Source organism: Physeter macrocephalus, chromosome 20 (assembly GCF_002837175.3).
Source record: "Physeter macrocephalus isolate SW-GA chromosome 20, ASM283717v5, whole genome shotgun sequence".
Lineage (NCBI taxonomy): Eukaryota > Metazoa > Chordata > Mammalia > Artiodactyla > Physeteridae > Physeter > Physeter macrocephalus.
The window spans coordinates 100,218,718-100,234,189 of record NC_041233.1 but is presented as its reverse complement, the minus strand read 5'-3'; the positions used below and the strand labels follow the sequence as shown (position 1 = coordinate 100,234,189).

The 15,472-nt window shown below is 36.6% G+C and overlaps 1 protein-coding gene across 2 annotated transcripts in view; it reads left to right on the top strand.

Moving 5' to 3' along the window:
• Positions 1-15,472, top strand: part of SGCZ (sarcoglycan zeta) — a 933,024-nt gene that overhangs the window by 880,639 nt on the left and 36,913 nt on the right. Inside the window, exon 5 of one of the 2 annotated variants that reach the window (XM_024131476.2) lies at positions 9,280-9,402. The exons of the other annotated variant lie outside the window; for it this stretch is intronic. Coding sequence (XP_023987244.1) covers positions 9,280-9,402 — 123 coding nt within the window. The remainder of the gene's footprint in view (positions 1-9,279; positions 9,403-15,472) is intronic. 2 annotated transcript variants of the gene reach the window in all.

Sequence of the window (15,472 nt, the reverse complement as noted above, 5' to 3'; positions counted from 1 at the left end):
GATTCTTTGTTATTCTTTAAATAAATTCTTATTATATGAAAATGATGACAGTTTTATCTAATTCTATTATACATAATATCATTTACCTTTTATTTTCTAAAATAAAATTGGTATTTATATATTGACCTTGCATTCAGAGACTTTGATACATTGATTTCCTAATTCTAAGAATATCTTTGTGGATTCTTTGGATTTTCTACGTATGGAATTATGTCATCAGTGAATAATCTAGTTTTGTTTCTACCTTTACAATTCTTATAAATTATCAAACCATTTTCTAGTTGTATTCCGCTGGTTATGATATCTAGAACGATGCTGAATATAACTGTTAATAGTAGGTATCCTTTTCTACTTCCTTATGTTACAAAGAAAGCTTTCAATACTTCATTATTAAGTGTCAGGGGTTTAATATGTTTTTATGGATCCCTTTATCAGGAAAGGATACAAAGTTTGGTAAATGGTTTTCTTATGAACAATGTTGAATTATGTCAACAAATTTTTATACCTCTATGAGCTAATCCTGTCTTGTCTCTTTAAAACTTCAAAGATAGTTAAATACATTTACTGAGTGTCAGATATAAACCAATCTTACATGCCTGGAGTAAATATGGTGGGCTAATATGTTACTTAGGCTTTTTGATTTTTTGTTTATGAGTATAATTATACTGTAATTTTTATTCAGTGTGCTATCTCTGTAAGGTTTTTGTGTCAGAATTATACTAGCTTCATGAAATCAGTTGGGGAGTGTTTCATATTATTCTGTTCTCATTAAGAGTTGTAATTTATATTCAAATTAATTCTTTCCTGAATAGCGCAGACTAGAATTTCTCTGTGTGTGTGTGTGCATGTCTGTATGTGTATATATGTAAAGATTTTAAATTATTTATGTAATTTCTGTACTATGTTATACTATATTATAATGGGAGTGCTCAGGTTGTCTGTTTATTCCTAAGTCAATATGGTAAGTAATATTTTGTAGGCATTTTTTTCAAGTCAAACAGATTTTCAAATTTATTGATATAATGTTGCTATAAAATATTTGTACCATTTGAACATCTATAATATCTGTAGTAATGTCCCTTTTTATTACTGATATGTATTGTTATATTTAAATATTTTATTAATTAATTTCACCATAAATTGGTCAATTTTATTAGTTGTAATAAATCTACTTTTGACCTCATTGATCTAATATATTATAGATTTGTACTCTATTTCATTAATATCTGCCCTTCATTATTTGTTTCCATCTACATTTTGAGGATTTTTTTGTTGTTGTTTTATTGCTGTTGTTTTCTAGCTTCTCAGCATAGAGGGATGTTTGATCATTAATTTTTAGCATCTCTTCTCTTCCAATATAGCTACGTGAGGCTAGACATTTTGTTGTAAGTACTGATTCAGCATATTTTACAAGTGTTGATAATAATATCGTAATCATTGTTTAGTTTGGAACACTTTCTAATTTCAACTATTATTAGAATTTTGCCCATTGCTTATTTTAATGTGAGTTTTAAAATTTCTAAACATATGGGGATATATCAGTTAACTTTTGTTATTTAAGATTGATTGGAATGTGGTCAGAAAAAAATCTCTATAATTTTCATGCTGTAATCTGTTAAGATTTGCATTAAGCCAGAGTAATGATACGCTTTTTAAGGTATTTAATAGAGTAGGTTGAGATAAAATAGTCAAATAAAATATTCAATTGTTCCCCAGTATATATGTCATTATGCTGAAAACTTTATACTTATATAATATAGTAGACAATTATATTCCAATAAAATGGAAAAATATTCAATTGAAAAGGAGCACTTTAAAGTATTTTATTTATATATGTGTATATATATTTGGGTTTTTTTGGCCATGCTGCGCATCATGTGGGATCTTAGTTCCCTACCCAGGGAACGAACCCATGCCCCCTGCATTGGAAGTACAGAGTTTTAACCACTGGACCACCAGGGAAGTCCCTAAAGTATTTAGATTAAGGATTCAGTGCACGACCAATATGCCAACGTTGATAAAAATGTTTTAATTGTCCCATTATTATTATTTTTTGCTGTGTTACTGAGAAAAGATTTTATAATCTCCTGTCAAGAATCTGCATTTGGCTAGTTTTTCTTGTAGTTTTGTCAAATGTTGCTTTGTTTTGACATCATGTTTCTACATCTATACTAATTTAAATTGCTAAATATTCATGGTGAATCAATTTTTTGTCATTATGAAGTAACATTTGATATATTATTAATGCTTTTTAATTTAGAGGTACAGAGCATATTTTTTTCCTTTTAATTAAAGACTGATGGATTTTTTGTGGGGAAATTCAGTGATACTTAAAAGGTGGAACATTTCCAGAATTTCTGTTTAATAAAGATGAACATGACAGAAAGGAGAATACATAGAAACTTAAAGAAGAAAATAAAGAGTAAAAGAATTCAGCTAAAGGAAACCCAATTCAAAATTTATGAACTCTTCAAAATGAGTGGGGTCAGTGAGTAACTTATTGATTTTTAAAATTGGAAAGTTCAGAGCTTGATCCATTTGTTTCTGACTGGATCTGACTATTTAAGCAATAATTTCAGGAATGTCTCTCTGTCCTTCTCTTTCTCTTCTTTTGTTTTCTCCCTTTCACTAATTGGCTGATTTCTCAGGCAGACTTTCTCCATGTTGGAAGTACAGCTAAAAGCTTCAAGTTTATATCATGCTCAGTGTCTGATCTCAAAGAAGAATGTGCCTCTTTTACAAAACTTAGAGCAAAAATCAGGAGAGCGTTTGAGTCACGTGCTTGTGTATGGATTAACTGCTTTGGTCAGAGAGAATAATATCCTATGAGAACTGAACCACTTCTAGAGAAAGAGTTGGCCTCACATGCCCCTGTGGACTGACCGTGGGGAGTATGTTGTCAGGAAAGAGTCTGTGGAGCGATGGCATGAAAAAGGTGTTTACTCCAACAGCAATCAGGGACTTGTAAATTTAAACCATAGTGGCATACCTTTTAACATGCAGATTGGTAAAAATTAAAGTCTTTTTACATTCAGTGTTTGCAATGATGTGGAGTTACAGGAACACTCATATTTTCTCCGTAGGAATGTAAATTAATACAACCAGTTTGGAAAGCAACTTTTTATTATTTAGTAAAATTAAAGTACACACTCTGCTGTCCAGCCATCCCACACCCAAGTAAAAGCCCTAGAACACGTTTGCCCAAGTGTAAAAGGATCCTTACACAACAACATTTATAGCATAATTGTTACGGATTCTGATATCCTAGAAACAACCTGAAAGATTTTCAGTGGGAAAGGGATCACTAATTTGTGGTATATCCGTACGATAGAATATCGCAGTGAAGGTGAATAAACCAGAGCTACAATTTAACAAAATAAATCTAGTCACTGAAAAATACAAATAATATAAAATGGTGTGTCTGTGCATGTGTGTGTGTATCTTGTACAAAACATGCACAAATAAGAAAAATGTTTGCTGGATACATAAGTAGTAAGGTTATAAAATGGGAGTGATAAAGACTCATTTGGGGACATTGCTGACATCTGGAGCTCCCTGAGGATGGAGGGACATATGATTAAGGAAAGGTTACACTGAAAGTCTCACCTATTTTGGAAATAGTAGGTATGTATTCAGTGGAGTGGTGGGTAATATTATTTATATAATTATTATATGCATAAGTTTTTCATAACTTTTTAGAAAAGGATGACAGTGAGCAATAGTATGTGATCGTAGGGATAGTATAGACGGGCAAGGACGTGATAAACAAGGCTCAAAAGTACAAACGGTGGAGAGTCATGGAATTCATTTCAACTTCAAAACACACTTTAATTGAGGAATATTGTGCACAGGCATCGGTCTAGACACAGGACTGTAGAGAGTCCCAGGTGGGGCTACAAAGGTGAATATAACCTCAGAGTTAGTATAACTACCTTATTTGCTGATGGAAGAAGGGCTGCTCCTCCAGTTCTGAAACAGAAGGACGTTCCTGAGGGTAGGGGGAAAGAAACAAAGACTGATCTCGGGCAAGATGCCATGAGGATTGCAGATCCCCAAGGCTCAATAGCCCTTCTTCTGAGACAAGCTTCCCAGCCTGGCCCTGGTGACCTTCCCTTTATTCTGCTGTTTCTTATCCTCTTGCCCCCCGTACACTCAGAGTGCACTTTCCACGTGCAAGATTTTAATGACACACATCGTGTAAAGTAAAATACACTACAGGCTTATTTACATTTATATTTCATGAAAGCAGCTTACTTTGTTTCAAACTTGGTTTGGTTTTTTTCCTGACCTGATTCATCCTGCTATGCTTGAGGAAAACACACCAGACATATCCATTTTGATCTTTGCCTTGTTTTCTTTTTATTGAAGAAAACTTTCCAGTTCATGTCTTTGACTGATTTAACATAGAAAATGCAAAGCCAGTACATAATTAACGGAGCCTCTCTACTTGTCTGCAAAACATGCATTTGGACACTAAATATGACTGTAAGAAATGTGAACCTTCCAAAAAGGGCAGTGGAGCCATCTCTGAGGGAAATAAGAAATTAACATTGTTGTTGTTTTGTTTGTTTGCTTTTAAAGAATCTATACAGAACATTAAATGGACTAGAGAAAACATTTGGATATGTATTGAACACTTCAATCCTTTTTAAAAACCTATTATTTTGCTTACATATTTTCTTTTTTTGCTGCCAGTTCTCTTTTCTCGTTCTTTTTTAAGTTGAAGTATAGCTAATTTACAATATTATATTAGTTTCAGGTGTACAGCATAGTTTCAGTATTTTTACAGATTATAGTTTCTTAAAAGTTGTTACAGGATAATGACTGTGATTCCCTGTGCTCTACAATAACATATCCTTGTTGCATGTCTATTTTATACATAGTAGTTTGTATCTCTTAATCCCATATGTCTATCTTGCCCCATTTCCCTCTCCCCTCTGGTAACCACTAGTTTGCTTTCTATTATCTGTGAGTCTGTTTCTGTTTTGCTACATACATTCCTTTGTTTTATTTTTTAGATTCCACGTATAAGTGATATCATACAGTATTTGTCTTTCTCTGTCTGACTTATTTCACTAAGCGTAATATTTTCTAGGCCCATTCACATTGTTGCACATGGCAGAATTTCATTATTTTTTATGGCTGAGTAATATCCCACATCTTCTTTGTCCAATCGTCCATTGATGGACACTTAGGTTGTTCCATAATGTTGTGGCAATTGTAAGTAATGCTGCTATGAACCTTGGGGTGCATGTATCTTTTCGAATTAGTGTTTCTGGTGTTTTTGGATATACACCCAGTAGTGGAATTGCTTGGTCATATGGTAGTCCTACTTTTAGTTTTTTGAGGAACCTCCATACTGTTTTCCACAGTGGCTGCACCAGTTAACATTCCCACCAACAGTATACAGATGGCCAACAGGCTCATGAAAATATGCTCAACATCGCCAGAGTGTTTGCTTGGCTCGGTCTGGGGCACACGCTGAGGTGGTCGTGGGCAACCCGGCATCTCCAGAGCAGTCCTCTCTCTGCCCTCTCAGTCCTGCCTCAAGGGCAAGCCAGTGAGCACGCTCCTCAGCATGGAGTCCAGCCTTCCCACAGCGCTCCTGCCTGTCCCAGAGGTCCTCCAGCCAGCCAAGGCAGCTGGTCTTCCCCACACAGGACCCCAGGACCCAGGCGCCCAGTCTGTGGCTCTCACCTCTCACTCCCCGGTGTGTTCGCCTTTGTATTCTCCCTTTCCTCTGAGTCTCCTCCCGGGGAGAACGGGTCCCAAGCTGATCGCTTTTCTTCCCTTCCTGCGCAATTCCGTGTGGATCTTTCTCACAGCCTTGGTTGTACAGGAGCCCTTCTGCCAGCTTCCAGTTAGTTTTCAGTGAGAAATTTTCCACATGTAGGTGTATTTTTGATATGTCAGTGGGGGGAGGTGAGCTCCACATCCTCTTACCCTGGCATCTTGATCAGCCTCCCTCTTTTCTTGTTCTATACCTAATTGTTCTTTACTTTTTGAAGTTGCTGACGTGAACTTCTCAGAGATATTCTGAAAGAAGCACTAAGTCTTGATACTTTAGTTAGCAATTTGGTGTTTAAGATGACTAATAAAATATAGAGCTTCCAGGATAACTTGTCTCCCATGATCTATTTGCTAAGGAATCAGAGCTCTTTACCCAGAGACATTCAGACATATTGCTTTCCTGCAACTCTGGAGGCATCTTTGATTGAGATAAGGTTAAACTGGACATCACTGCCCCTCTGAACAACTGGCTCCTAAGGTGATCTAGCCTAGAGACTATGAGGTGCTAACTTGAAACCTGAAACACAGACTAAGACAACACAAAGCATGTTAGGATATAATAAATTCAGTTTCATATAGCCTAATATATTTATTTTAAACATAAATATTGACAACAACGCAATATATGTCCAATTACATATATTAAGTGCTTTCCATTTGCAGAAAAGTAATATACAGAAGCACAATACATTCAAAATTATTTTCTGACTTAAAATATTTACTTATTATCAATGCATTGCTAATTGCTTGCAATTTTGCCTTCTGTAATTATACTAATATGTTGAATAGAGTGTAGTCTGCTGTATTAAGTTATATCTATTTTTCAATTGGATGAGTCTTTATCCATTTATTTATGGCCTAGATGCATCTCTTCTATTCCAGGTGCATAAATGTTTTCTAATCTGCTTATTTTCTTTTGCTTATTTAAATGTAATGAATTAAGATTTCAACTTACTTTGCCACATCCAGACACTTAACTTATATTTCTAATCGTTTCTGTGACTTATAATGTAGCATTTTTATGTTAATAAATTGTCTCCCATATAACAACATTAAGTATCATGCCAAGAAAAGTCTTGCTGCTGTGTGTGTGTATATAGTGTGTAGGTATGTATGTATCTATAAGCACAGAGATCTATATACTTCAATGTCATTAAAGTCAGTGATATATTTTGTGGATCAATTCACCCAATAATTAAATATATTTGAAGGAAGCAAGGTAGTGTACATGTTAAGTTTTACATGTACAGTATCTGTAATATCTTTTAGGCAGTTCATATTTAAGGTATGCCTCAGTGCCCTGAAGATAGATTGAAACACAGAAGCCTCAAAACTCAGAAATCACTTTTATCAACACATGTGGCCTCAAACGTGGCTTTTGAACATCATCCATTTGAGTTATTATGGTTCAAAGATTAAAAGCTCAATACAGGAAAGTTAGGCCATGATTAGAAGAAAACAAAATCAACTGAACACAGGCTGCTGAAAAAATGTTTGCAAGATCAAATGCAATGACTGTGACCCGGAACGATAGGTCTCCAATATTACCATGAAATCCCGTAAGGAAAGTTATTTGCTTAAAAAACAGACTTTAAAATACGATTCATGCTGTTTTGAACTTGATAGCTTGCATGGTTAGCACCAGTTTTTAATTATTTAGCATTGTTCTCATTGGAGGTTTTCACATTTTCTTTGTGGACCTGAAAACATATATGTAGTTTCAGAATATAAGAAAAATTTCTTGTTTTCAGAGAAATTATCCCACATGTTACCAGTGTGGAATAATGTCTTCCTCTTATTAAGTACTCCTCAGGAGCTATGATGATGGGGAGGTGTAAGTTACCAAAGTGTAAGTACTAAAGCCCGTGGACTAGGGTTGAGAGTAGGGCTGAGGGGGGGTGGAGGACCAAGGAAACGGGGAGAAACTTAAGTCTTGCCCTCATTCACCTCTACAGCATTCTCCTACTAAAGCCTACTAGAAACTAGACACAATTTTAAATTTAGAAGGCATTTTGGAATACAAATATAATCTTCTGTTTTGAATTCCTGGGGGTCATATAGCTAACAAAAGAATGGTAATACATTGTCTTAGTCCATTTGGACTGCTGTAACAAAATACATAGACTGGGGGGCTTAAACAACAGATTTTTATTTCTCACAGTTGTGGAGGCTGGAAGTCCAAGATCAAGGTGTCAACAAATCCAGTGTCTGGTGAGAGGCTGCTTCCTGGCTTGCAGACAGCCAGCTTCTCCCTGTGTCCTCACTCCATAGACTGCACAGAGAGAGAAAACAAACTTATTTGTGTCTTTTTATAAGGGCACCAATCCCATTCAGGAGGGCTCCATTGTCATGACCTAATTACCTTCCAAAGACCCCATATCCTAACACCATCACATTATGAGTTAGGATTTCAACGTATGAATTTAGGGCATACACAAACATTCAGTCCATAGCATATGTAGAGAGAAATGAGAAAAAATATGCACAAAGGGTGCTATGCCCAGGTCCCTGAGTGGACCACATTGTACCTGCCAAGAGTTTCTGATGTAGATAGCAGCAGAGGGATGTTCCAGATCTGAACAGGAGGGGAAGATAGAGACCCATATGCCAAGCGCGTTATGCCGAAAGAAAGAAGTCACTGTTATGGAAATAGCAATTCCTCACCCCCTGACCAGTTTGATCTTCTTGCTGAAGCCCTGCTCACGCTCAAATTAATTATGTTTTCCACATATGGGAGCTGGCTTTGTGGACTGTGGATGGATTAATGTGCAAAATTGTCCAATAAATTGAAAAGAGATTTCAATTACATGATGTAATTGTATTTATTTAAAATATTTTAATAAAGAAAATTATTGATTAGAAGATACATTGGAGAACGCTAAATATATGTTATGTATGTATATATAGATATACACATACATTTGCAATATTAAATCTAAAATGGATTCACATTCAGTAGTCGTAAAGAGTGAACAAATTGCAGTATTAGAATCTATGAAGTGTAGAGTAACTAAAGGTTCACAGCTGAATAATGCTTTATAAGTACCTTGTGATGTAGCAGGTATGGGCACTATTGTCTACTTGCAGAGAGAAAACACGAGAATCCTTCAGTCCACAGGTCCTTATTAAGCATCCAGCACATGCCAGGTATAATGCCAAGTCTTCAGGCTGCCACCAAGAACAAAGCAGACATCGTCTCCCTTGTGTATATGCAAAGATTTTCTAACTGGCTAAACCCACACAGACCTTGTCAGGACTATGTCAGGATTTAGAGGTCAGATGTGTACCCAACCAACCTAGCCCAGCAATACCCTACCAAATTAGACAGACTCCTGAAAAGGATGGTAATTTTAAAATATTAATTTAGATATAAAACATACTGTAGAGATTAAGTAATATATGTATTTCTCTTCTTTTTCAAAAAAAAAAATATATGTTAATGGTTTCCTGGATACCAGATTCATTTTTAAACCTTTCCTCTGACCATAGGAGCTGATGCTGTGGAAGCTCAGTGTAAAAGATTTGAAGTGAGAGCAAGTGAAGACGGCAGGGTGCTGTTTTCTGCAGATGAAGATGAGATTACCATTGGGGCTGAAAAGCTGAAAGTTACAGGTACTGTAGATGGAGGTCTTGGAACATTGTTTACTTCTTGAAAGAATACGCAACTGAACAAGAAACTACTTTTTTATATCTATGGTCCCCACGCCTGAAATTGAGTCTCGCATAATATCATGATATCACATCATTTGATTTTCCAGTAGTCATAAACAGAAAGCTCTGGTCGTGGTTGCAGAAGACGCTATAAATATTAGCCTCAATGATATAAAAGCAAAGCTGCACGTCTCAGGCAGGGTTAGGTGGAGGAAACTGAGTGTGGATGGTGGAAGAAAAGGTGGGGTACAAACAATGATTAAAAATTACTCAAGGTGATAGATAAATACAATTTAGAGGTATTACTTAACAGTAAAAGATATGCAAAAGAAGAACTAAAATGTAAATATCAACTTTAGAATGAAGTAAGGGGAAGGTGATAAGTAAATTAAATTCCTGTTCTTTAGGGCTCATAATTGTCTTCAAAAGTATATAAATCAAGAAATAGTGCTAATCACCTATTATTGAGACATTATTAAAGTCATTATTCTAATATTAGGGCCATTATTGTCAACCACCAACTGAAATGAAAAAGCAAAAACAAGAACAAAAGAACAGAAAGTTAAAAGCACGATTGGGAATGGGGAAGAATTTTATTAATACTATTTTAAGCATTTTAAGTACAATCTCTTTTGAATAATTTGATTTACAACCACAATACATATTATTTTGATAAAATGTTTTTAAAAGACAAAGAGGCCTATATTAAAAAAATTAAATATGTTTGGCTTAGCATTTCCCAAATTTGAGTTTGGGGACAGCTCATGGGATATCTATCATATCTAGGCAGAACAGAGCCTGTGGGCCATGTGAGAGCAGTTTGCATGGTAAATGACCTCAGCTCTTGGGCTGTTTGGGTTAAATTCTGCCTCCACCATTCAATATTTTGAGTAAATCTATGCCGTCTATTTTCCTTCATCTAAATGATTGAAATGATAGTGCGCACATGCCTATGTGTGCATGTGTGTTTTTAGAATGTTTGGGGCACATAATGAAGACATTGTAAAGGTTAGCTTTTTGTTTTTATTAGTAAAGATAATATTGATATTGCCAATATCCCAGACACCAGGGTCTGCGTGGATTTCAAGAAAGATACACTATTAAATAGCAATGAAATTCAACAAAGATTGTTGAATGGGGAACTTCACTGGGCATCTCTGGTCTGGCTCGCAATCTACCACCACCATCCTTACTGTCCCCAAGGGCCTCCTTTCTTTCTTTCGTGAGTTTTCTGATGAGTAGCTGGAGCCTGCACCATTAGGTTAGTGTTTGGGCTGGTTCCCAGGACTGCCCATCAGCCTCATTTCTCTTTCTTTCTTAAGACTCCTTAAAAAGGTCAGGAGTAAACATGTACATGGGGTGAACATTGGCCTTCCTAAGTCTTGAGTTGGCAGTCAGGGAGCCAAAAAAATTTTTTTAATTAAAAAATCATGAGGAGGGCTTTCCTGGTGGTGCAGTGGTTAAGAATCCACCTGCCAGTGCAGGGGACACTGGTTCGAGCCCTGGTCTGGGAAGATCCCACATGCCGCGGAGCAGCTAAGCCCGTGCGCCACAACTACTGAGCCTGCAGTCTAGAGCCCCTGAGCCACAACTACTGAGCCCGCGTGCCACAACTACGGAAGCCCGTGCGCCCAGAGCCCACGCTCTGCAACAAGAGAGGCCACCGCAATGAGAAGCCTGCACACCGCAACAAAGAGTAGCCCCTGCTCGCCGCAACTAGAGAAAGCCTGCACGCAGCAACAAAGACCCAACACAGCCAAAAATAAATAAATAGATAAAATAAATTTATTTTAAAAAAATCATGAGGATTTTCCTGGGCAAAGAGCACAAACAAATCAGAAAGGACATTGACTTTAGGGCCCTTGATGCTAACATCTGAGTTGCTAGTTGGTGAGAAAGTCAGGAACCAGAGTAAAAACGCACTGAGGGATTGGGCAGATGTGATTTTAATATTTAACAATCTTTAAACCTTGGTAGTGCCTGCAGTTATCAGCTTTGATACCAAAATAATCCTCATAGCTTTTAGGATATTACACACATAACCAAAAATTATTTCATCCATTTCAGATATTTGCATTGGGTACTTTGTATTCATAAGTGAAGGGTAGTTCTGGAGCTCTTGACGGCTTTTATGATCTCATGGAATTCTAACTTTCTCTGATCTTTATATTACCTTGATTTTTCTCATAGCTATTGCAGTGAAGTACTGTCTTCACAAAATTAGACCCAATAACTAGTTTTTTAAATTTTTCTTGGAGGTAGATGGATACTCACATTTATTTCCTCTTTTTCTCGGTAGGCTGGTTGCTATTTTGAATTGTTAATTGGACAATTAAGTCAGAGGAAAATGTGCTCCCTAAAAAGTCTAAGGTTTTTTTGCTTTTCAGTTAACTGTCTTAGGGCAGTCATCTCTGCTGACCTATTATTCATTCTTTCTCTCTTTCTCCCCTTTGTATGTGTGTGATGTATGCATGGTATATTGTATGAGGTATAGATGGATAAATACATATATCTCACTCTAGCTCTGTTTTTCCATTTCTTTCTCTGTCTCAAACATATACACACAGCTTTGAGTTTATTTTTCATAATACTCTTGTTTAATCTATATTTTCCAATTATCTCAAAAAAATTAATCAGTTTTACAATATGTTTATGTATCATATGACTCCAGAAGATCCTAAATAATAAACTAATACAATTTTGAGTTCATAATTATAGAATCCAGGCAGATTTTTGTAAAGGATGGAAGCATCACACAGGAGGGAACAATGAGAGTGTCTGTAACAAGTAACCCTGGCTTTTAACCTGATGCGGGTATGCAAGGGCCACATCTTTCATCTTTCATCTTTCATGCTAACTTAGGGAGTACTTTATTTTATTTTTATTTTTTTAATAAATTTATTTATTTCTTTCTTTATTTTTGGCTGCGTTGGGTCTTTGTTGCTGTGCACAGGATTTCTCTAGTTGTGGTGAGCGGGGGCTGCTCTTCATTGTGGCACGAAGGCTTCTCATTGCGGTGGCTTCTCTTGTTGTGGAGCACAGACTCTAGGCACGCAGGCTTCAGTAGCTGTGGCACACAGCTCAGTAGTTGTGGCTCGCAGGCTAAGTAGTTATGGCACACGGGCTTAATTGCTCAGCGGCATGTGGGATCTTCCCAGACCAGGGCTCAAACCCGTGTCCCCTGTATTGGCAGGCGGACTCTCAACCACAGCGCCACCAGGGAAGTCCTAGAGGAGTACTTTAATATGATTAAAATTCCCCTCAGTATCCAGTCACACTTCTGTTTCTCACAGAAGAACCCAGATAGACCCACAGACACAGACATAAACATACACACATACACACGCATTCTCAAATTCCTGTGAGGTCCTTACTCCGTTACCAGAATACCGCATAGGAACTTTATAGTAGCTTTATTTCTTCCTGTGATACTTCTAAAATAAAGGAAAATAAAGTTATCAAAGGCAAATATAATTTAGAATTTCACATGCTTAGAGGAGAAAATTGTGCATAGCGTAGCATGCAATTTAAAGACACTGGGATTGATTAGTAACCTCATATGTACTTTAAAGCAGTGCTTAAATATTTAACAAACTATACTAACAAAGAAACAGTGATTCCAGGGTATTTCATGTAAATTAGGTGGCAGTGCTGACAAGACTTCAAAGATGCATGTGACAAGAAATCTGTGTGAGGTTGATAATAGAATTTTAAATTTGTGACATAGAAATTTTCTATTTAAGCAATATCCATAGGGATTAAAATGGATCCTTTCTAATTTATATTTTAAGAAAAATGGCATTTTGTACATGGACTTCTCTTTCCAGGTGGCAGAAGTAGATGAATTTATTTAGATAATAAGTGTGTCTATCCAGCTGAGGCAAAATCACTTATGACTAAAATTATTTGTAGATCTAGTGTGGCTCCGGATACTCAAATTTACTCTACTTGGAGCATAGCAGGGATGTACCTGATGCATTTAAATACTTTCAGGGTACAGGAGGGTGGAAGTAAAGTGGCAGGTGGTTACCTGAATACCACCACCCCTCATTACCCCATCGGCATGTTCAGCATTCAGTCAGTCACATGCTTTCAATTTTTAATGTTTTTACTCTTGATATTACTTGACTTGCTCAGTAGTACTTTGCCTAAATCTTAATTTGAATATACTTATTTGACCTTAACATACCCTGTCTATATCATAGAATATATGGGAGTTTTACACTTTAGCTCACATATGCATACTTGACAACTTTATTTTCCTTTGTATTCCCTAATATTGGTCAAAGATACTACTTAATGCAATTATCTTTTGAGACCAGGTCAATAAATAAAAGATATGAGCCTTTACACGCAGAAGACTCTTAAATTTAGTGCTTTCAGGCAGAATCAATCAACTGCAATTTGTACTTTCATTTTTATTCCAAGTAGTATATTAACTTAGAAAACAAAGTGCAGGTCATTTGACTTTATAAAGTGAAAGACTTTAGTCCTATAGGATACTTTCATGTTAAATTAAAAGCCATTAGTTGGAGTTAGATCTCTGTTTTGCCTTTGAGAGAAAAGTAGAAAATGGCTCAATGTATGAGAAGAAAGGATATCTCTTTTTTATCAGGCAGTAGAAATTAAAACTGGCAATTTGAAAGAATAGTGAATCCAAATCATGCATCCACCCTGTGCCCTAGTGTTTGCTTGAAAGCCAAGAGTGTCATTCCTTTGTCTCTGTTCTAATTGAATGATTGGAAAGATAGACAGGTTCCAATGCTTATTTGACAAAAAAAAAGAGTTTTCCAAAGAGCTGCCTTTAAATTAAACACTATGGGGCTTCCCTGGTGGCACAGTGGTTGAGTCCGCCTGCCGATGCAGGGGACATGGGTTCGTGCCCCGGTCCGGGAAGATCCCACATGCAGTGGAGCGGCTAGGCCTGTGAGCCATGGCCACTGAGCCTGCGCGTCCGGAGCCTGTGCTCCGCAATGGGAGAGGCCACAACAGTGAGAGGCCCGTGTACCGCAAAAATAATTAATTAAATAATTAATTAAAAAATAAATTAATTAAACACTATGTTTCTGGAATGAAATCAGTATTTTCTGGTTTGTCTTTATTAGTTAGTCTTCTACATCCTTCTTTTTGTCTGTTAAATTGGGACATTGTGATGGAGTCAGCTTTGGAATCAACCTTTCTATTACATAGGACTGTTGTTCCTCCAGGCTGTCCAAATGCTAAGAACATGGTAACACTCAACCAGTAGGATGGAGCTGCTTGGTCTGATCAGCACCTGAAGAAATGTGATGAGATCAGGTGCTGAGGAAAGTGAGGTGCAATCACTTCATTTTCTTCGGTGTGGCATTTCAAGTCTGTAGACTTGGGTAAATCACTCAACTCAATTTTCTAGTTGTTTTTTTAAATTAGTCCTCCTCCTCCTTTCCTCCCACCCCAGTGAGCCAGAGGAAATGCTTCAGAAGCACATCTGCATGGTTACTGTCTCTAGTTTTTTAAACTTACGGAGGATAAAGCTTTTAGAGATGTTAAAGATGAGTACCACTCTGGCCCCCAAATTTCTGGGTGAAAACTGATTGCAGGTTTTGAAGTGTATTAATAATGAACTATGCCATCGTCAAAAAATAGCTGCTTTCTCTGAGCACCTTACTGACAGTCTTCTCCGTGACTTATTTTATTTCTCTGAGTTCTGACTTAAATGTTTCCTAATTTTGTTAAAGCAAAACTTTTTGAAAATATAATTGGTATAATAGAAATGTGAAGAAAGTCATAAAAGAGGACCCGCTTTCCTTTTATGAAAGGAGTTTCAAAGAATTTGTAGATGTGTTTGTAAAGCCGTTCACATTTAGCAAAACTTGAATGGGGCTCCAGAGCAAGGAGTATACAGGAGTTTTTTGTTTTCTTTTTTAAATTATACTCATGACTTTTCTTCAGGCTTGACATTGTTTTTGTTTTTTTTAATTTTTTTTTTTTTTTTTTGTGGTATGCGGGCCTTCCTCTGTTGTGGCCTCTCCCGTTGCGGAGCACAGGCTCC